The 23201-nt window shown below is 38.2% G+C and overlaps 1 protein-coding gene across 1 annotated transcript in view; it reads right to left on the bottom strand.

Moving 5' to 3' along the window:
• The window catches only part of LOC127429129 (follistatin-related protein 4-like), a 503881-nt gene that overhangs the window by 38467 nt on the left and 442213 nt on the right, over positions 1-23201 (bottom strand). The window contains exons 7-9 of the mRNA XM_051677965.1: positions 21769-21935; positions 6641-6761; positions 456-617 (exon numbers count right to left, since the gene is read on the bottom strand). Coding sequence (XP_051533925.1) covers positions 456-617; positions 6641-6761; positions 21769-21935 — 450 coding nt within the window. The remainder of the gene's footprint in view (positions 1-455; positions 618-6640; positions 6762-21768; positions 21936-23201) is intronic.

Genomic DNA, 23201 nt, shown 5'->3' with positions numbered 1-23201 from the left:
AAGACTTTTCTTTTCATACAGAAATTAAGCAGTACAAATAAGAGTCTATTACAGGGAGTAATGGCCTGCACTCAAGCAATAAAGTGTTTTGTAATATGAGGGTACTCTCTAAACAATACTCCTGCTGCAAATGAAAGTCTCTGAAAAAAAAAGCTAATTTGGTTGGCCGCAGTAGGCTTATTGCCATTTCATAAACAGTTTTTTTTATCTTCATCCTTACAAGGAGTAGGAAATGCACTCCCAAAACACTAAAGACTTGAATAACGACACAAATTGCAAAACGGATTCACTGCTGCTGCAGAGGAGTGTATGAATGAGATGTTCAAAGTAGTCTGAAGGTTAGAATATCAGTCAGTCAGTCAGTCTGCCTGTCTGTCTGTCTGTCTGTCTGTCTGTCTGTCTGTTTATTCAGCTATGTGATTCCTGTGATGAAAGGATGAGGACTTTATTCATACCGAGAAGTGAGAGCTGTTTAGATCCACGTGGCTGCAGGTCCAGGCCGTTCTTAAGCCAGGAGAGTTTAGGGTTTGGAATACCATCTGCATGGCAGTGCAAACTGGCAGCTATTCCAGGCTCCTGCGCCTGAGTCTCTGGATAGACCAGGATTACTGGAGGGACTACACACACACACACACACACAGAAAGAGAGAGACATTAAAAAACACTGACACAAATAAAGGGAATTATGAGAATGTATTTAGAAAGTGATTTAATTCCAGAATAACTGCATTGTTGTGGATTTACTTGTTTTTGTAAGGTAGAAACTGCAAATAAACTATCATTTAATGAAAGAGCTGAAATGGGGGGGGGGGGAGCTTGTTTTTACTGACAAAACAAGCTCTCTAACCATCACATTCATTGTCCCTGTTAATTGAAAAACCTTCAAATCTTTTTCTTTCTCTCACATAAATTACACAGCAAATTAAACTGTATTATCTTTGTTTCTAAACAATGTTGTTGTTATACCCAACACCGCAGGGATTTTTTTTTATACCCTTTCATAAAGAGAGACACCTTAGAAAATTATTTCTTATAGCAAAACAATTTCATAGGCATCGAAATTAAACACATGGCTTTTGTTCTGTAGTGAGCTAATATACAGTATGGTTAACTAACTAAAAGTGGGACCATTTTTGGTTGATTCATGATAGGGCACAGATAAAAGCTTTTTACTCTTGGTTTTTCATGATGTCACAACCATCCCAAATGTAAATCTATCAAAACATCTGTTTAACATGACTTCAGTGATAATTATGTGTCACTTTTGATCACAGTTAGCCACTGCCTTTTACCTTTTCATGAGACAGGCCATCAGCACAGTTTCAATACTAAAAATCTTCTTTGAGCTATTTTCATTTATGTTGAAATTGAATTTAGAGGTACACTGATATAGCAGTTTAACCGATTAATTGGTGCCGATAGTTGCTTTTTGGAACAATCTGTAACAAGCGATAGTGAGACAAGCAGACCCAAGAGTAGAGGAGCAGTTCAAAGGATTTATTAACAACAAATATGGTCAGTCACTGGGTTGTGGAATGTCGAAGATCTCGGCACCAGCTGCAGCAGCGGGAAGCGATCTCCGATAGCGTGCACACCATGGCCACGCAAGGAGCAATCCATGAAGAGTGTGTTCGTAGGATGAGTGTGTGCATTGTGGAAGTCAGGAACAGATTCGTAGAATCCTCCATTGAAGCTTAGTGAGGTGCAGAACAACGGCCAGCAGAGATGGGCGATCTAACTCCCGACATGTGGGCATAGACGAGGTATCCTCCATGGAAGACCAGCTGACACACAACAAAACTGGAAGGCAACCACACATCCGACACACGGTCAACCAACAGATACACGAGACAGGACCAACTAGGCAGAGAGAGTGAGGTTAGTACTCCACATCAAACAACAATCCAGCAAGGACACTGAGAACATGACGGGCTTAAGAAGGGAGTGAATAAGAGGAGAGCAGGTGTTGCTCGGCATGCTAATAAGTGGCATGATCAGTGTTCACCCAGGGACAATCAATGTTCCCATGGAAATGCCGATCATGCATGTCGGCCGTGCCTGCGAGACATGAGGGAGAGAAAATGACAAAACAAACAAAATAAACCAGTGATCTCACCAGAGTCATGACAGTACCCCCCCCAGTTTTACAGAATTACTTTGCCAGAAGTGAAACTGATCTATGATGGTGCGGACCAGGATGTCAACAAGGTATTGGAACCCTCTGCCCCTCCACCTGAAATAGATCAGTCTCCTGACCGTGTACTTCAACAAGACACAGAGGAGGTGGGACAGGTATAGTGGGGTGTAATTCAGAACGTAAAACAGGTTTGATTTTGGAGACGTTGAAAACGGAGTTAATACGCTTAAGGTAAGGAGGTAGTTTGAGACGGACCGACACCGGACTAATGACCTTGGTGATGGGAAACAGCCCGATAAACTTGGGACCCAGCTTACGGGAGGGGAGTCGGAGCAGGATGTCCTTAGAGGACAGCCAAACCTTCTGCCTGCACATGTAAGCTGGGGCCTTAGCCCGGTGCCGGTCTGCTGATCTCTTAACATGAGCGCCAGTCCGGATGAGGGCTTCTCTTGTGGCTTTCCAGGTGCGTCGGCACCTCTGGATAAAGGCATGGGCGGACGGAACCTGTACATTAGGTTCTTGTTCGGGGAACAGAGGGGGCTGATAACCGAGGCTGCACTGGAAGGGTGGTAACCCGGTAGACGACGACTGCAAGGACTTGTGGGCATACTAGACCCAGACTAAATTATCACTCCAAGAAGACGGATTATGGGAGGCCACACAGCGCAGGGCCTTTTCCATCTCCTGATTCGCCCGCTCAGCTTGCCCATTTGTCTGGGGATGAAACCCAGAGGAAAACTCACCATAGCCCCCAGCTGTTGACAGAATTCTGCCCAAAAATGTGACAGAAATTGGGGATCTCTGTCAGAAACCACATCGACAGAGAGGCCATGAATGCAGAAAATGTGGTTAATGACTGCTGCCGCTGTTTCCCTTGCTAAAGGTAATTTGAGGAGGGAAATTAAATGAGCCGCCCTCGAGAACCGGTCCACTACAATCAAAACGACTGTGTTGTCATGGGAGGGGGGAAAACCAGTTACAAAATCCATGGCTATGTGCGACCAGGGTCTCGAAGGGACAGGCAGCGGTTGGAGAATCCCGGCTGGGGGCCGGAACAAGACGTCTTATTATTCACACAAATGGGGCAAGCAGCTACAAATCGACGTACGTCCTGCACTAATGATAGCCACCAGAATCGCTGTCTAATGAGTGTCTGGGTGCGAGTCGCCCCTGGATGACAAGCAATGTTGGATGAATGATCCCACTGTAGGACGTACGTCCAGGCAGATTGCGGAACAAATAACCGGCCCGCTGGGCACGTGGTGAGGGATGCGGTGTTTCGTCGCGCCACACGGACTTTAGCCTCCACCTCCCAGGATACCATGCCTACCACACGAGTGGCAGATAGAATAGCGTCCGTTGGGGCAGTGTAGGTCTCGACCTTAAAACTTCGAGAAAGGGAGTCGGGCTTGACGTTTTTAGTGCCTGGGCGATAAAACAGAACGAAGTTGAATCACATGAAAAATAGGACCTAGCAAGCCTGTCTAGAGTTGAGGCATTTGCTGTTGCAAATATACTCTAGGTTCTTATGATCTGTCCAGACCACAAAAGGTACCCCCGAACCCTCTAAACAATGACGCCACTCGCCCAAGACCAACCGGACAGCCAATAATTCTCGGTTTCCGACATCGTAATTCCATTCAGCTGGTGTTAAGCAGTGCGAAAAAAGCACACGGAAGCATCTTTCCGTCTGAGGGAGAGCGCTGCGACAAGAACGCTCTGACACCATGAACTGACTTGCAGGATCGGGAGTAACGAGGATGGATGCAGTAGAAAATTGTTCCTTTAATTTAGAAAATGCATCCTCAGCTCGTAGGGACTAATAATAGTCAGTGCGTATGGAGGTGAGGTCATTCAGAGGTGTGGTGAGCTGACTGTAGTTCCTTATAAATCTCTGATGAAAATTAGCGAACCCCAGATACCGCTACAATGCCTTGTGAGAATCTGGGGTTGGCCAATCAGAGATGGCTCTAACCTTAGTCGGGTCCATGCACACTCCCTTGGATGAAATGATGAACTCCAGGAACGGAACCAACTGTGCATGAAAAGCGCACTTCTCCGCCTTGACAAACAGCCAATTCTCTAGCAGTTGCTGAAGCACCTGCCTGATGTGCTGCACATGGTCCTGAAGATCAGAATATCATCAAGAGAGACAAACACAAAATGATTGACCATGTCTCTAAGCACGCATTTCACAAGCCCCTGGAAGACGGCAGGGGCGCTGACCAATCCGAAGGGCATAACCAAGTATTCAAAGTGCCCCCTATGGGTGTTAAAAGCCGTCTTCCACTCATCCCCCTTCCTAATCTGGACAAGGTGATAAGCATTGCACAAGTCCAACTTCGTGAAGACGGACGCTCCCTGCAAGAGTTCGAAGGCTGAGGACATCAACGGCAAAGGATAGCGATTCTTCGCCTTGATGTCATTCAGCCCCCGATAATCTATACAGGGTCTAAGTGAGTCATCCTTCTCCATGAAGAAACCTGCCTCTGCTGGCAAAGAGAAAGGACGGATGAGACCGGCTGCCAGAGAATCATTGATATACCTGTTCATGGCCTCCCTCTCAGGAGCCAAGAGTGACTACAGCCGTCGCCGATGCGGCAAAGTGCCTGGAAGCCGTTCAATTGAACAGTCATTCGAGCAATGAGGAGGAAGGGTCACGGCGCGGGACTGGCTGAACACCGCCCTCAAGTCATGTATGTCAATGGTACTCCGGATAAGCCAGCTGGTTCATCCTGCAACAAAACACAAGACTGGACAGGGGAAACAGCAGAGTTAAGACAGGGGACAAACTATAAGGACTCCAAGCAAGAACAATGTTGGTTGACCAGTCTATGTGTGGGTTGTGCGTTACCAACCAAGAATGCGTGTCAACGAAGGTGTCCGGATTTGTGGATTGAGTGATGACGGACAGCAGCATGCCACTTAGGGTGTGGGCGGTTATGGGTTTATCCAACTGGACCATAGGAAGTCGCCACTTAGGAGCCAATTCGAAATCCATAAAGTTCCCTTCAGCTCTGGAATCAGCCAAGGCAGAAACCATGTGACAGGCAGATCCATACTGCAGCCAGGTCGGGAGAAGTGTCAGAAGTCCAGGGGTTTTGTCCAAAGGTGTTGCACTCGCCAATAACCCCTTTCCTACCAACGAGTGATGTCTTTTACCGGACAGGAAGCAGAGAGATGATCAGAACGAGCACAGTATAAACACAGTCCATTCGTAAGACATTGTTGTTTCTCCCTGCATGAGATTTGATTTCAAGAGACTTGCATCGGCTCAGTGTCGGGCCATGATACTGGTGAGTTGGCTGAAGAGGCAGAACGGGTAGGAGGATCAGCCGCCAGGGTAGGTGGAAAGCAGCGTTGACGATGGTGACGGCACAGGGCCAGGCGCCGATCGACTCGGACAACCAAGTCCACCAAGTCATCGAAGCATGGAGGCAAATCAAAAGAGTAAATCTCGTCCAGAATGTCATCGGAAAGACCATACAGAAATCGATCCCACATAGCATGGTCATTCCACTCACAAGAAGCAGCTAGGGTGCGAAATTCAGTCGCATGATCTGAGACTCGTTGATCTGCTTGAGACAGTCCACATAAGACCCTCGCCACCTCCTGATCTTCACTCGGTGAAACTCTGTGGTAAAAGAATGATAGGAAGCGCAACAGGGATGTCTGTTGTCCCACATGGCACGTGACACAATCGGTTATCAGCAAAAATCAATGCAGATAGTTTTATTTTATTATTCCTCTGTGTTCCTCTGTGGCTGGCACTGGAGGATTGTACAGTTTGAACAGCTTGATTTTATAGTACAGTATAACTGCAGGCTCTAGATGTGAAATAAAAAAAATTCACTGACACCTTGTAGGGATTTGCTGTATCTAAATCTGTCATCATTGGCAATATTCATCTATATTTTCATCCTCAGTTTAATGCATACAGTATTTTGTTATTTTGATTAGATAATGTAATGTTCTACATTCAATGCTCTTAAGTTACATCTTAACGATAGAGCATTGTAACAGAATCAAGAGAGCCCAGTGTGTTTGAGGCTTGTTTATAGTTTAAAGTCCTGCATTATGAATCAAATCTTAATTTTTTTCTTATTGGGATTTTAGATAAACAATTATAAGTTATAATTAACAATAATGCATCAGGATTTTATTCATTTTGGACTCTTGTAACGTCTATGTCTTTGCCCATCATACTGTAGTAAGGAAAAACTAAGAATATTTTTTACATTCTATACACTATTTTAAAAACTATTGGCCAATTAACCGGTTATCTGCCTTTTCCATGACCTTAGTTAGTGTATCGTCAACCTCTAATTAAAATCACATTTAGAGCTCATGCTAAGTCTTACTTGAAAGGTTTATACTTTATTTCTAAAAATCAGTTTCTCTATGGTAAAAATGAATGGGATTTTTACTTCCACGACTGCTTATAGTAATTACAACAAACTTCAACAAAGCAAATTGTGAGATATGAAAGATTCTATTACTAACCATTCACCTGGAGCATGTGTGTCTGGTACAGCTCCTCATATCCATATGCATGACAGCTGTAGTTGCCCATGTGAATTGTAGTCACCTTCGTAATGTAGAGCGAGCCGTCATCGCCAAAGTCCTAATTGATCAAAAGAAAAGGATGGAGAATTAAACAGCATGAAGTCATTGGATGAGCAGACAATGCATTACTGGTATCCCATGAGTGGGAAGGCACAGGGGTTTGTTCCTCGCTGTCATCTTCTCTCAGGCTGATAAATGGTAAGGGTTAATAATATAGCCAACATTAGCCTGATTAATGAAGCCAGTTGTGCTTTTGTGAAAACACATCTGCTCATCGGGCGTTTTGGGCAAACTTTAGTGGGATTAAAACATTAAACAGTTTTGTAGTTATATGAGGGTAAATGATTTAAGGACACTAACACTCGCTCTTAAACTCTTATAAACCTGCAGCTTTATAGGGCACACTCTGAAAAGGGTTGAGCTCCATTGAGGAAACGAAACAGCATTTTGTTTGTTTAGGAGGTCGTCACTAATCCAGCAAGATGGATTATCAGGGTACATAAAAAACTACAACTACATTCTAGTTTTAGTATGAAGGGGGCATCCTGTTTCAAGGGCAGAGATGCTGTTGAAACCCAATGACAAAACCTAATTACTTTCTTTATTAAATAAAGATTATATGACAGATAATACTTCACCTCTTCCATGGCCAATATTATGTTGCATATATTAAAAAGCACTGATTCAATTTTTAATAACTGGAGCTGCACCGGCTGGAACTTTCCAATGAAATGTAATTCAGAATTTGCCAATCAACTTTTCAAATCAATGTACATTTTTTAATGTCACACAACAGTCTCTAGAGTTTACTCAGAATGGTGCCAAAATCAAAAACATCCATTGAGCAGAAGTTCTGCAGACGAAAATGCCTTGTTGATGAGTGAGGTCAACGGAGAGTGGCCAGACTGAGCCTACCATCTGTATACCTCAGCAGAAATCAAGATTCATCAAACCAGGCTATGTTTTTCCAGTCTTTAACTGTCCAGTTTTAGTGTGCCTGTGCCCCCTGTAGCCTTAGCTTTCTGTTCTTGGCTGACAGACTATTGTAGCCCATTTGCCTCAAGGTTTGACATGTTGTGCATTCTGAGACTCTGCACCTACAGAGTGGTTATCTGAGTTACCGTAGCCTTTCTGTCAGCTCGATCAGTCTAGCCATTCTCTGTTGACCATCTCTCATCAACAAGGCATTTCCATCCACAGAACTGCTGCTCACTGGATGTTTTTTGTTTTTGCACCATTATAGGTAAACTCTACAGACTGCTGTGCGTGAAAATCCCAGGAGATCAACAGTTAAAGAAATACTCAAACTTGCCTGTCTGGCACCAAAAATCTTGCCCCAAAATGTAACATTTTCCCCCATTCTTATGGTTGATGTGAACATTACCTTAAGTTCCTGACCTGTATCTGCATGATCTTATGCATTTCACTGCTTCCACATGATTGTCTGATTAGATAATTGCATGAATAAGTAGGTGTACAGGTGTACCTAATAAAGTGGTCAATGACTGTAAGTATGAATATGTGAATTTATTAAACTTTTATAACATAGTAAAAATGCTCACTATTTGGCAAAAATTGCATGAAAGTCACCCTGTTATTCTTGTTATTATAACTGCATATCAGTGATTAATAATGCATTTGTAAGTGACTTATTAGTCATCAATGAACCCCTTTATAGACCTTTAACAAAGGGAACATAAAGTGATTTTACTACAGGCTAGGGGGGTTCTCTGAATACAAGACATGAAGCCGTGTACCTTTTAACCGTGGTAAAATCACTGTAATGCACAGCTCAAGTAGCATTCTGCTTTAATAAAATGGCAGCAAGAGCCATTAGATAAAAAACAATAAATAAATATTTGTTAATGTTTAAATAAATGAATATTAATGTTCATAGTAAACAATTTTTCCACCGTGTAATATAGTTCATCAGCCTACCTATAGTTTGTTTACAGTTATTATCATGCAACATAGCAACTTTGTACATTATTATACAATAGAATGTGTGTTTACAACAGCTTTGAATGTGGCTCATCCAACGAAAAGTTTGAGTCAGAACTGTTTTGGTAACTACCTAGATGAACCCTCTATAAAGGTAATAACCTCAGCTAAAAGCTTTCTGCAGTTGTTAATCAGACCTGCACAGCAGTGAAAAGGTATTTTAGCACATTCTATTTCAAAAAAGCTACTTCAGATCAAATAACACTATTTCAGTTGAACTGAGGTCAGGACTCTTAACTGGCATTTCTAAAAGTCAGAGCTTCTTCTGTTCAAACCCCTTAATCTACTCTTGTCATTTACTCTTGTGTACAGTCATTGTTGTGTTGGGAGGCCCAGCCTTTTAGATCACATACAGCCTTGACATTCTGCTTTAAAAGATCCCTATATAGTTTCAAATTCATTGTTGCTCAATGTGGTGAATGTGTCCAGAGCCTCCAAGCCAACTTTCACCATCTTTACTTCTCCAAACATAATGCTGTGTGTATTGATGTGTTAGAAAAACATGTTTAAAATATTTGTAAATAAAGATATGACAGTATAAAATGTTATGTTATAAAATGTAATGTTAATTTAGCACACTGTTCCAGATTTGCTGCAATTCACAATATAGCGTAAAACACCTAGTTCACCTAGCTATTGTGTGTATCCAGGGTGATCTCATTTAAAATGGTAGATATGTGTTTGTAAAGTTTACATGTACATTTTTGTACATTTGAATAGACTCTGATATGTACAATATTAACAAATTCTCAGCATCTAAAACATAAACGCTTTTATGCATATACAGCTTTAGAGATGTACAAATCTTTACTAATCCTCTGACGACTGGTCGGAACTGAAATTACCAGGGGTGCATTTCCCAAAAGCATCGTTAGCCAACTATTGTTGCAAGTTCCATCGTTACCAATATAGTTCAACGATTTGGTGTTTCCCAAAACCGTAGTTCCAACAAATATTTGCAAACAGCATCTCAAAGTTGTGTGGTTGGAACTACAGTTCTCCACATGTGGTTAGAAGCATAGTTCCTTGTTAGTTTGCTGTGTGGACATCATTTCAGTTCACTATATATTTTATTTCATATATATCTTTGATTCTGTCAAGACTTTTATAACATTTGCATGTTTTTAAGAAAACAACTTATTCTGGGGTTTCGCAGAAAGCAGCGTACTGAAACATCATGCAAATGCAGCCATTTAAGGGATTAAAGACTATTAAGAGAAAGCGCTTTAACATACTCGGTTTATGTTGGAGAACACGGCTTCTGTGTCCATGTTAACGCACAAGTGGCATTTTGGGCTGTGTTCTCTGGGCCTTACCGGCTGGCAGCTTAGGGCTGCTTTTGACATCTAAACAGTGACGCATGTGGCTTTTGCACAAGCGGTGGTATTTGACATGTTGGGAGTATGAACGTGTTGAAACTTTCATTTATCAGTGAAAGAATGAGAAACTTTGTAAGAGAAAGAACATTTTAATGGCATATTTATGTATAAATTACATAAAGATGGGACTAATAAAAGTATAATCATTTCCACTTTTGTATGGATTAATTCATTTTAAACTAAACAAGTGTGAAATTAAGTAAAACACTGTTGATGTTACATTGTCATATTAATGCATGTTTTACACATTTGCTTATTTGTGCTTCACAATTGTTCCAAACCTTCTGATTCTTTGGACCACAAAGAATTCGTAAACAGTTGTACAAACTAAAAAGCTGTTCAAACTTATGTTTTAGATGCTGCCAATACATTGATATTTTATGTTCAATCAAAAAATTGTAAGATTAATTTTTTTTTTTTTTTAATGATGATTACTCACATACTTTTTTTTTTTTTTTTTTAATAGTTAATTGCGATTAATCGCTGATTTTGAAAGTGCTGAAATTTGACTCTTTATATACTTCTTTTCCTGTCAAATTGCATTTATTTCCATCTTAGGAAAGAAAAGAAAAGAAAAAAAAGAAACAAATTTAACAATAATGCTTTATTAACATTTTCCAAACAAAGGCTTTCACAGTATAAAGATAAAATGGTACCAGAATAGCACCAATGCAAGTAACATTAAACGTTTCCAAAAGTCTAAGTGGGAGGTTCACTAACTGAATGAACTAGACCCCATAGGTCTATTTATGTCATTGCAATATGCATAAAATCTCTTAAATCATCATCCTCCACAATATGAATCAGCCGGCAGGCTGTGACTATCAACTTTGGATATGGAATTCACATGAATCGCGTCAGGCCATCAAGCACCGTTTTGAACTCCACATGAAAAGTGCTGCAGATAGTGGCTGTGTCCGGAATGGCATGCTACCCATACTACTCTTACTGCTTCTGTCATATCTATGTATAATACAAATATTAAGAGTAGTACAGAAGTTTTTCATTTAAAAAACAACCGTTTTGTTCTGCTTTTAGCGCTGACACTGCCCACGTAATGATACTTCATCCGAATTGATCTTTAGTCCAGTAATCATTAGCTATTACTTTGAAAACTCAGTGGCAATGGGTTAAAAAGTTGAAATTACATGAACTTTGAGTGGAGCATTGACAGACCCTCCATGGGAGAACTCCAACAAGCTGCGCTGCGGTCCCTCATCTACCATATTGTTTGGCTTGTAGGAGATACAGTAGTTAAGATTTGACGTGCTTCTGTGGTAAAATTCCAACTTACAAAGGACTAAAGTACTTTATTTTTGTCACAAGTCCCAACTGGCTTTGTTTTGTAAGAGGTCCTTTCTCCATCATTTCATCATTGGCATGGAATCACTGATGTGTGTTTCTGGGACTTTATCCTCTTGCATGTCACTTCATGAAGGTTTAACTAAAATTTGTGTCCATCAAATAATGGAGAAGAGTGTAATAACCAGGCATTTGGTGTAGTCAAGCACACTTTCAGTACTTTAAAGAGCCAGTTCAAGTGACTTGATTACAATGATGGAGTAATGTATTCTTAGTAAAGTATGATAGATTATACTGTAGTATTGTGCTGCATCCTCCACAACTGAACCATGAAAATTGCAGGTACAATTGCAGGCACAATTAATTCTTGAATTCCTGATCATTTGCACACTATATATTTAAAAAAAATCATAATTACTATACAGCCGTTAATGGGTGTCAAATGCTACTGATTTTTAAAATTCAGTAATGCAGTCGATTAAACCCAAGTGTAGTTGAACCTATATTTAAATTGGGAATGAGCAGTGTGGGGCAGTGTCAAACCCAAACCCAGAGTGAAACCCAATCTTTTCCTATTTCCCAAAATCACATCTTGCAAATAACAATTGCAATCACTGATTACAAATTACTTGACTTAAATTTTAATCAGTAATGTAATTTATAAGATTACACTTTTGAGGTAATCTAATCTGATTACTTTTAGATTACTCAATGCATATTTTGATTAAAATCTAATCATTTAATTATAAAAACCCTGTAAAGCCTGAGATATGAAATAATTAAATAATTACATTAAACTGTTTTAGTACCATTAGACAAACTATAAAGAGAAATGTAATAAATAAAAATTTAAATTCACTTTTTTAAATAATTTTTTTAATGTATTTTTTTATGTATCTTATTTGATACATTAGGCTTTAAAGGTCATTATCCTCCTGAGGCCCAGCAATTCATTTTATTTTTATTTATTTTTTTAATAAAATTTGTTATTTAAGTTTTTCTTTGCCTATACATGCTACAGTGGTAAATCTTGGGGTATTATTGGAGGACTCGCTGGGCTTTTCAGAGATACCAAATGTTTGAGAGTTTGGCCATGACAACTTCCTCTCCCTGGTCTATAAATATGGATTGAAATGTATCACAGTTCAATTCAGCACATCAAATAAAACACGAATCAAATATTCTATATTCAGTAAATAATTTTTATCATATGTATTTTATGCACCAAACACTATATTGACATTTAAAAAGAGGATATTGTAAAACGTTTTCACTGGGTCTCAGAAACTTATGGTAAGATGACATCATAATCGCTTGTAATGTAAAATAATGAGATCTTTATAATGACAGAGCAGGCTGCATACAGTATATAAAAATTAACAGAAATCTAATAAAATGTAGATGTCAGAATTTGCAAAGCTCTGTGATTTTTTTTTTTTTTTTTTTTTGTGGTGGGCATGAATGTAATGTAATGGTGATTGAAAGATATGCCTCAAAAACCTAGTGTATCATATTTGATACATGGATTTCAAAGGGCTTTTTAAATAAAATAATGTTCAAACATTTTACCAAACACAAGTTGCTTATATTCAGCAAATACTCATTTAAAAATATCAGTAACAATATAATCATTACTGTCACTTTTAATTTATTAAAATAAGCTGTAATTTATAAAAACATAACAGTCACTTTCCGTGCAAGTCCGCCACGAATTTAAATAGATCAATATAAACATTAAAACCATTTTTTTCACAAATAGCCACTAGATGGTACCCTAAACATGTAAAACTTACATAAAGGTTGTTTGGCTCGTTAAATTGAAGAGAGAGTGAAACAGGAGCCATCAAACGTTGTGTATCATATTTGATACACACGGCATTATAGGGTTAAGTTCCTATTAACAATCCATTCGTTAGTAAACATAAAATCAAACAGAAACTTGCTAGTTGTCAGATTCTGAGTAAAATAAAGGTGCTTAAAGGGTCATAAAAAAACTAACACTATGTTACCCAACTTAGAAGACAATGAGAACATTTATGTCACATTACTATTATTTTTCTGATTATATTTGCAGCCAAACATATAAAGACCTCCCTGGTCTTTTATGCATATGTGACAGTAGTGCACAAGAAGTCGCATGTATGCAAGATGCATGTATGTGCTCTCTTAATTAATGTAATTTAATAAACTATATAAAAAAAAAATAAAAAAAAAATATTATCAAATAAATGAATTGTGAGATGGGGAGGGTTGCGGCCTTTGAGGAAGGGATCTATAGAAGGCTCGGAAATCTGGGGTTATTTGATAGGAAATGGGGCAGATATTTGGCGTTTTTGGAAGGCTTTCGAGGAGGGGTAGTGGAGAGGGATCTTTAGGTTTAAATATGTGTGTGCAATTTGATTGTTTTTTTTTTTTGAAAATATGCTTTTATTTATTTATTTATTGTGTGTGCATGTTTTCTTTATATATATATATATATATATATATATATATATATATAATTTATGACCACTGGGGTGAATGTTTGTGTCAGGTGGGGGTGTTCAGGAGGAAGGGTTTAATTGTATAATTTGATTCCGCATTTTCTGTGATGTTTATGTAATTTGTTGAATGGAATCAATAAAAATTGTTAATATAAAAAATAAATAAATAAATAAATAAATTGTTCCAAAATAATCATATCGAATCGAGACTATATTTCAGATTTAACGATGCATCTTAATTGTTAGATAAAATTCGTAATCTAATTAAATAAAATTGTTGGCAGAGCCAGTATTTACACCCCTAATAATCAGTAAACTCTGCACTAGTTATTGCTGTGTGCTGACTGTTAATGTAATCATGTGATTCATAAAAAGAAACTGTAATCTGATTAGACACATTATAAAATGTAATCAAATTACAATTATGTAATAATCCAAAATCCAATGATATAATCTGGATTACATATAATCCTTTACTACAAAGCAGTGCATATCTGATAATTTCAAACAGTCTCTGGTGTATAAATACATGAATTAGAAAGTGAGGGGCAGTTTCAATAAGAATTCATTGCGCCTGGTAAAAGCATTGTTTTTTGCACATGCTGTCTGTGCTGGTTTAGCGCACGATTCACAGAAAATATTATGCAGATCAGGCAAAGGTGCAAACGTGGCCATCACTGCTAAGGGTTTAATTGCATTTTTTGCATTTTAGTATCAGAGAGTTCATTTTCATTTCTGAAACTTTGTAAAGTCTTCTCCAACGCAAGTGATGCATCAAAACAATGTTCACGCAAATATTAATGACATGACTGCTTATTGCTACAACTGCTTATTATGGCAAAGGTAGAGTGTAATGCAGAGCTATTTACTGGTGCACACATTCTTGTTGACCTGTGCATTGATGTTGACAGGTCAGCGTTGCAACATTCATCAAACACTTCATTAACATGCAATTAGAGTATTGTAATGAGCGTGTGGACCCCATGCTGTCAGGAGCGCACGTGAGCTGAACGCAAGCATGACACACCTCATTAAGCACAACCATTCCAACCAACGGTCTGCATTTTTTTAAATTCAACCCCATTTTTTTTTCTACACATGATTTGCTGTGTTTGAAATCAGCATGGCTCCTGAGACCAAAATCATTGTGTTATTTCTCATTACAACATGATATGAAGTGCAGAAAATGCAAGAATGTTTAGTAATTGGAAATAGAAAGCGTGCCTCTAAATACTGAGCATGTGTCGTGGTAATGAACATTAACATTCATAATTTGTTTTGGCAAGAGCTTTTTTCCCCTAACATACTGATTAATTGTTAAAAATCAATGCAATTGGATTCCAACTGAGCCCTGTATTCTGGATAATTATCAAATATTCAGCAGCTGCTCAATTAACAGGAGTATGTAATTATTTATCATCAGAAATCGAAATCTTGTTTAGCTGTGGTTTCTCACCTTGTTGCCAAACTCTAAGGCAGCTCTGCATGTACCCTTAGCCATGAAGGCAATCCTAGAATGCATTGTGTCAAGCTCTGTGAAAATCCCTTGAAGTTCAATTTAAATACATTTATATTTCATTTAATATTGAAAATTATCTATAAAATGCACAACTTTTCTCAGTGTACTGTTTTTTACACATATTAGAGTATTTAAGTTAAGCAACATGCTAACATCAAACTATATTGGAATCCTGTGAGTAGTGCTGTTTTGTGGAGTGGGGATGCGACCATATCATGTTTTTTTGCGCTCAGTGCTTGATGACGCACCGTTTATCCGTGATCTGTTTTTTGAGAGCAGCAGGTTGTAGTGGTTCATTTCATCACTCTAGTAGGGACCTCTTCTTTGGACATTTTATCTTTGCACTTGCACTTATTCTGTTTTGACTGTAGGGTGGATCACAATCCTGCTGATCAATACCATTACTCTGGACTACACTGTATTCTGTAGTATGTTTGTTGTGTTTGTTGTCATATTGTTTGGTTTGCTTGATTTGTTCACATGTTTGATTATTGGCTGAAAGTACTATATGTAGTAAACATGTCATTATTATTAGTAGTAGTAGTAGTTTCTCAGTCAATTGCATTTTGTCATGTGATGTCAATATGGCAGCGCCCATAAGGTGGTGGGGGTAGTTTTATTTAACTATTGACATGACTGGAGTCTTCATCTAATGTGAGTGTACATCATTTTAAACATATTTCTAAAAGTGCTTTTCATGTCTTTATCTGTAATCTTTTTTTTTTTTTTGAATAAGCAAAACCTTACTGAGTGACTTTTATGTGTTATGAGCCAGCTCAGTTGTCCTTCAGAAAGTCTGCAGTGTCTGTCAGTGAGCAGGTTTCACCGAAGTCATCGGCATCTCACTCCATGATCACTACTACACTACAGCTGCGAAACAGAGTTAAACGAACAGCTTCAGCATTAATGTTAATCACTGCAGAGAGTTGCAACAAACTGAGTAATTGCACACCCTCAGGATGCCTATCTGACAGGCATGTTCACAAGTCCCTGAGGTCCAAGTCCAAGCCAAGTCTCAAGTCTTTGAGGTGGAGTTCAAGTCAAGTCTCAAGTCTTTGGTCACAAGTCTAACTCAAGTCTTAGTTGTTGTTTTTTTTTTGTTTGTTTTTGACAATAGTTCTTTAACTCCAGCTGCTCTCCAGTTTAATTAACCATGTATGAGGCTAACTCAATTTTGAAATATTAAAACTAATTACTTCTAGAGAATGTCTTGTTCATTTATTCAAAATTGTATAATGAAGCACGCAAGGTTTTACTTAAATCATTAATTTAATTATTATACAATAAACAATAATAAAAATATCCAAATGTTCTCCCTAAATAACAAGAAATCAGATCAACAATGCAAAATGCAGTTGCAGGGCATAGTCCTAACCCAAGTGCTAAATTAATCAATTTAAACGAAAATTCAGAGCTCTATTTTCTAATAAGATAAACAAATATATTTTATGAGCAGGAATATAGTAAACAATGAACAAAGAATTAATTTAAAATTTTCATAAAATTTTGATTCAAATATTTGCCAAAATATCACGAAACAGAACATTAAGAGAATTTTCAGGTAATTCAAGAAATTCCTCCTTGTCATACAAGGCGAAATGTACTATGCATACTACTAAAATCTTTCAATTAAAATACACAGTACTGTTTTCTTCAACAGTGAGCAAATGTTTTTCTGTTTCCAAAGACAGTTTTATGCAGAAGGCTGGTTACATTTCAGAAAGATCAAATTTGATAGTGTTCTCACACACATATATATATATATATATATAAACCCCATATGCATGACAATGGCATATACATGTTTTACTACAAATTTTACTTTCTAATCTTTGTGAGTGAGAAATAACAGAAGCCTCAATGAGATATTTGAGGGACTATCGATGTTTTATGACAACTAGACAAGTTTCACAGACTAACAGAAATGGAATAATGTGTCTCTGAACACAAGGGGGGGGGGGGGGGGTCAAAATTAACAGTAACAGTCAATATCTGGTGTGGCCACCAGCTGCATTAAGTACTGCAGTGCATCTCCTCCTCATGGACTGCACCAGATTTGCCAGTTCTTGCTGTGAGATGTTACCCCACTCTTCCACCAAGGCACTTGCAAGTTCCCAGACATTTCTGGGGGGAATGGCCCTAGCCCTCACCCTCCGATCCAACAGGTCCCAAACGTGCTCAATGGGATTGAGATCCAGGCTCTTCGCTGGCCGTGGCGGAACACTGACATTCCTGTCTTGCAGGAAATCACGCACAGAATGAGCAGTATGGCTGGTGGCATTGTCATGCTGGAGGGTCATGTCAGGATGAGCCTGCAGGAAGGGTACCACATGAGGGAGGCGGATGTCTTCCCTGTAATGCATAGCGTTGAGATTGCCTGCAATGACAACAAGCTCAGTCTGATGATGCTTTGAGACACCGCCCCAGAACATGATGGACCCTCCACCTCCAAATCGATCCCGCTCCAGAGTACAGGCCTCGGTGTAACGCTCATTTCTTCGACGATAAACGTGAGTCCGACCATCACCCCTGGTGATGACAAAACCGCGACTCATCAGTGAAGAGCACTTTATGCCAGTTCTGTCTGGTCCAGCATAGGTGGGTTTGTGATGTCTGGTAAGGACCTGCCTTACAACAGGCCTACAAGTCCTCAGTCCAGCCTCTCTCAGCCTATTGCGGACAGTCAATGAACTGATGGAGGGATTGTGCGTTCCTGGTGTAACTCGGGCAGTTGTTGTTGCCATCCTGTACCTGTCCCGTGTGATATTCGGATGTACCGTTCCTGTGCAGGTGTTGTTACATGTGGTTTGCCACTGCGAGGATGATCAGCTGTCCTTCCTGTCTCCCTGTAGCGCTGTCTTAGGCATCTCACAGTACAGACATTGCAATTTATTGCCCTGGCCACATCTGCAGTCCTCATGCCTCCATGCAGCATGCCTAAGGCACGTTCATGCAGATGAGCAGGGACCCTGGGCATCTTTCTTTCGGTGTTTTTCAGAGTCAGTAGAAAGGTCTTTTTAGTGTCCTAAGTTTTTTATAACTGTGACCTTAATTGCCTACCGTCTGTAAGCTGTTAGTGTCTTAATGACCGTTCCAAAAGTGCATGTTCATTAATTGTTTATGGTTCATTGAACAAGCATGGAAAACATTGTTTAAACCTTTTACAATAAAGATCTGTAAAGTTATTTGGATTTTTACAAAATTATCTTTAAAATACAGTGTCCCGAAAAAGGGATGTTTCTTTTTTTGCTGAGTTAAGGTTTACGTGCTAAAAAAAATATTAGTTTTCACTTTTTTGTAATTAAAAGGAGATGGGGTTAGTAAAAACAAAGTAAAAAAACCTAAAAACAACAGTTTACCTTTCTAGCTAACATTAGCTAAACTTTTTTTTCACAGCACAAAAGCATGATTTACCTTTCTCTGTGAGTTTTCAAATGTCTAATGAAGTTTGATGTAGTTGTGCTAGCGTCTTTGATGTTCATCCCACATGTTTTACATACAGCATTTTGTTTATTGCCATTATATTGAAGGTTTTTGAAACCAAATGTTATGATGAAGGGTGGTTTAGTTGATGCCATCATTGTGTAGAAGCGAAGATCTCAATGAATGAACGAATCGCTCCATTGTATCAGTTCTTTTGAATCAGTCAAGTTTGAGTGAGGCTGAATTCGGAATCGCATACTAGCACACTACTCATAGCCTACTATTTCTACCATATAAACATATGGCAGAAATAGCCAGAGTAGTATGATAGTATGCGATTTTGAACTCAGCTTGAGTCTCTACAAATCACAGGCACCACGAGAAAGAATTGATCTGTGGGAATAAGTCATCATTATGACCAGACAGGGTCATAAAATGCTTATGGAAATGTAAGTCATTAACAGGCCAGATGCGAGTTAAGTAAACCTGCATATTAAGTAAATGGAAGCTAATACTTGGAAGAAGAAACAAGAAAAGGAACAAATGTATTTCTTGAAAATGGACAGCAAGCAAGCCTATGACAGCTGTGCAACACCGTAGTGCAGCCAGATTCCCTTTGTATTAATTTATTGCTTCTCAAATTAAATGACACGAAGATCATCACAAGGTAAGACTTGGCTATATAATTATTTTTTGTTGTCCATTTATATAACAGCACTTATCCAATGAGTGATGAACAGAGATTTTCATCTTTAGATGCATGCCTTCAGATGCGTGTCTACATGGTATATGCTGACTTGTTGTTAACATGGTGTGCTCTTTTTCTGTCTACTATCATTCTACCTGTGCTTGGGTTTTAATTTATCAGTGGCTTCATTATGTATAGTAGGTATTTGAGTCAGTCATATGAAGTATTTATAGTGTGATAAAAAGTTAGAGATGATTTGTTGTGATATTTGGCTGGTGCAGCACGTATTGATAGGGTCAGGAATGAATGAAAAAAAATAAATAAATTGGGTGTTTGATTTGATTCTGGCATGTGGTGTAGAAAAGAGAACATTGTCATCGGAAATGCCATCCCATAATGACTTGTTTTTCATGAGTCTTTGTTTTCAAGTCCAAGTCAAGTCTCAAGTCAATTGTTCACAAGTCCGAGTCAAGTCGGACTTAAGTGTGACTCGAGTCCAAGTCGCAGACTCGAGTTTCCATCTCTGCTATCTGACACCTGCGTTTCCAAGTTGGGAGGAGACATAAACTTTTAAAATGCTGGAGGAAAGTATGGTTTTTGTTGTAAATAATGATTTTATTCATTTTTCTAAATGCAGCTGCCTTTTTATTACTTTCAGTTTTGGTTAAAAACATTTATGTATATCATTAACCATTTGTTGCATATTGAACATTTTTTACACAGAGAAAGTAGCATGTATTTGACCAGAATGCCATTATCTTCAGCAAGCTGAGTAACATACATATTGTACTGTCAAAATAAGAGTTCCCCAATAAATATCTAAGTCTCTTTCAAGGCAAGTCAGTCCACTCTGCTGCTATTTTTGGAACTCTCCCGGGCAGCTTTTTTCTATGGATACAAGTGACATAAAAGTACAGCTCCTATCTACTTGAATGAGGAGAGTCTGAAATCACCAAAATAAGATTATGATCAAAGATCATATTTCAACTCAGCAGTAAAATCTGACAACAATGGTATCAAAAATTCTGCTTATTTAGCTCAGATCACACTAAAAACACTATTTTTCAGTCTGGTCCAACTAATGTGAATGCGCATTCTCGAGTTGACTGACAGGTGATATCTGTATATAATAGTTGATTGGCTCTTTTACCTGTAAGGTGGGACTTCCTTTTCTACACCCACCATACTGGGAGTTCCAATCTCTCCTATTCATTTTAATACAAGTTCTCCATCTCTGGCTATAGTCTCCGGAAATATGCAACAATGAACCTGGTGTCCTTCATGTTTCCTGTTATTTCCGACAACAAAACACTTGAATGTGAGTGACATACTTGTAGGATACTTATGATAGCACTTAAGTGACATTTGTAATTAGTAACGGAGGCTTGGTCGCATCTTTAGATCTAGCAATGGCAGATTCTGATTCATGGCATAAAAAAAAGTAGTTTCCTTGTTTTCGTTGAATGCAATATCACACTCGCAATTGTGTTGTTGGGCCTGTCAGAAACAGCAGGAAACAACAGCACTTTGCTCATGCGATACTGCTTTAGTGAACAATATATATATATATATATATATATATATATATATATATATATATATATATATATATATAGATAGATAGATATAGATATAGATATAGATATAGATATATTTGTCTTGTGTTCTTTTGCACAGTAACTGCATCCTTCTTGAATGTCAGATATGTCTTTATGACATGCTCTTTATATACGCCTGTAAAAGGCAGTGGCTGTCAGGAATAATTTAATAATTATAGACAATGTAAACAGGAATCCCCTGCAAAAATGCAGATGCACAGACTAAGTTTTGTGCTGAGAAAAGACTTGTTTCTCAGTCGTCTAAAATGCCATGACCTATTTTGTTTTCACAAAAATGGCAAATTAAATTTTTGCACAGTATATTTTAGATTTCTCAAATATACTGTACACCCAAAGTTTGCACATAAACACCCACAGAAAACTCCACCAATGCCCAGTTGTGCGTTGTCCTGGGACAAAAATCATACTTGGATTTAGTGCTCTCACGAAAACTGAATAAGACGTCATAATGCAAAGTGCTGCACCTAAGCCAGGTACGAAAATAGAAACCTTAGAGTATTTTCATATTAATTAAAATATTATAGCTTATTTGGTATAGCCTCAACTTATTTTTGAGATTGTGAGATTTAGAATCATAATTTTTTGCTAAACTTTTATGAACTTTTAAAATTACAATTTTCTGTTAATGAGTTTTGTTTTAAAAGTACTTACACTAATATCCTCCAGGTCAAGGAAGTTGAGGATGATGCCATTTCTTTTCCAGATGATAGGTGGTCGCAGAGTGCCTTGAATGGCACAGGACAGCACTGCGCTTAGACCAACAGTCACAGTGGTAACGCTTACCCGCTTATCATCGGCTAGACTGAGCTGAACAACCTCTGTAAGACAAACGTTGAAGACAGCGTTATTAAAATGTAGATTTCATGTGTGAACATTTAATTCCATGACAATTTGTAGATTTCAGTTTAATAATGTGACACAATGGACTTTTCGCTTAGCCCAGCCTTTAAAACGTCACCAACTGGGTAGCAACGTATTACATGTAACCTTGATTACGTAATTATATTACAAAAATGAAGTACTTGTAATTAGATTCCATTACAATTTAAAATATGTGTAATAAGATTACAGTTACTTTTATGGATGATATTTTTGATTACATTACAAATCAGATCACTGTAAATGTGTTGTACATGTGCTCTGCGCATGCATCAAGAGCAAGAAATTGTAATCAAGCTTCTCTCATGATCGCACCAAGGACACTGCAGATGTCAAAGAGTGACATTTTGGTCTGTTTCTTACCCAAAACCAATCATATTTCTTTAGAAGTCATGGATTAAACCACTCGAGTCATATGGATTACATTTATGCTGCCTTTAAGTCCTTTTTGGAGCTTGGAAATGTTGGACCCCATTGTTTTGCATTATATTGATATAAACATAACTCCTAAAAAATCTTTGTTTATGTTCTGCAGAAGAAAAAAAAGTCATACGAGTTTGAGATGGAATAAGGGTGAGTAATTGATGAGAGAAGTATAATTTTTGGATGAAATATTCCTTGAATATCATTTATACATTTACGTATTGATTCACGTCTTATTAGTGAAAATAGGAAATAAATGCTGATAAAAATACTTTGCATTATTCCAGCCCACATAAAAATTATATTCATTGAATGTTTACCACTTTATGAGCACACTGCACTGAAAATAGCACTGTTCACTAAAATCTCAGATTCATGTTCTGTAAAGCTTGTCTAAGAGTGCAACATTAACCAAGGGGGTTGGATATTAGCAAAGGGTCAATTAGTTCCAGAAAATATTTGACAAATAGGATGTCTGTGTGCAGGTCAATAATAGTCTGGGTTTCAGGTCAGATATATCAGAGCAGAAAATAATAATTTTCAAGTGCTGACATGAGTCTAATTTGGGCACACAGATGCTTGATTGATTTGACTTGAACAAATGACATGATTGCATGTACCAATTTACATTCTGGCGCAGCAAAGGGAAACTAACTGACCTATAACACGTTGTTTGTATGATTTCCTGACAGTTCCAGGTAGGTTTATTTTTTTCAAATGGAAAGAGGTTATTTGGGTGACGTTGAGAGCTGAACACATTGATTTGCTCTGGATAGAGGCAA

This window comes from Myxocyprinus asiaticus, chromosome 38, assembly GCF_019703515.2.
Source record: "Myxocyprinus asiaticus isolate MX2 ecotype Aquarium Trade chromosome 38, UBuf_Myxa_2, whole genome shotgun sequence".
In the NCBI taxonomy this organism is placed as follows: domain Eukaryota; kingdom Metazoa; phylum Chordata; class Actinopteri; order Cypriniformes; family Catostomidae; genus Myxocyprinus; species Myxocyprinus asiaticus.
The sequence above is the reverse complement of the archived record's forward strand: the minus strand, read 5'-3'. Positions and strand labels throughout refer to the sequence as shown.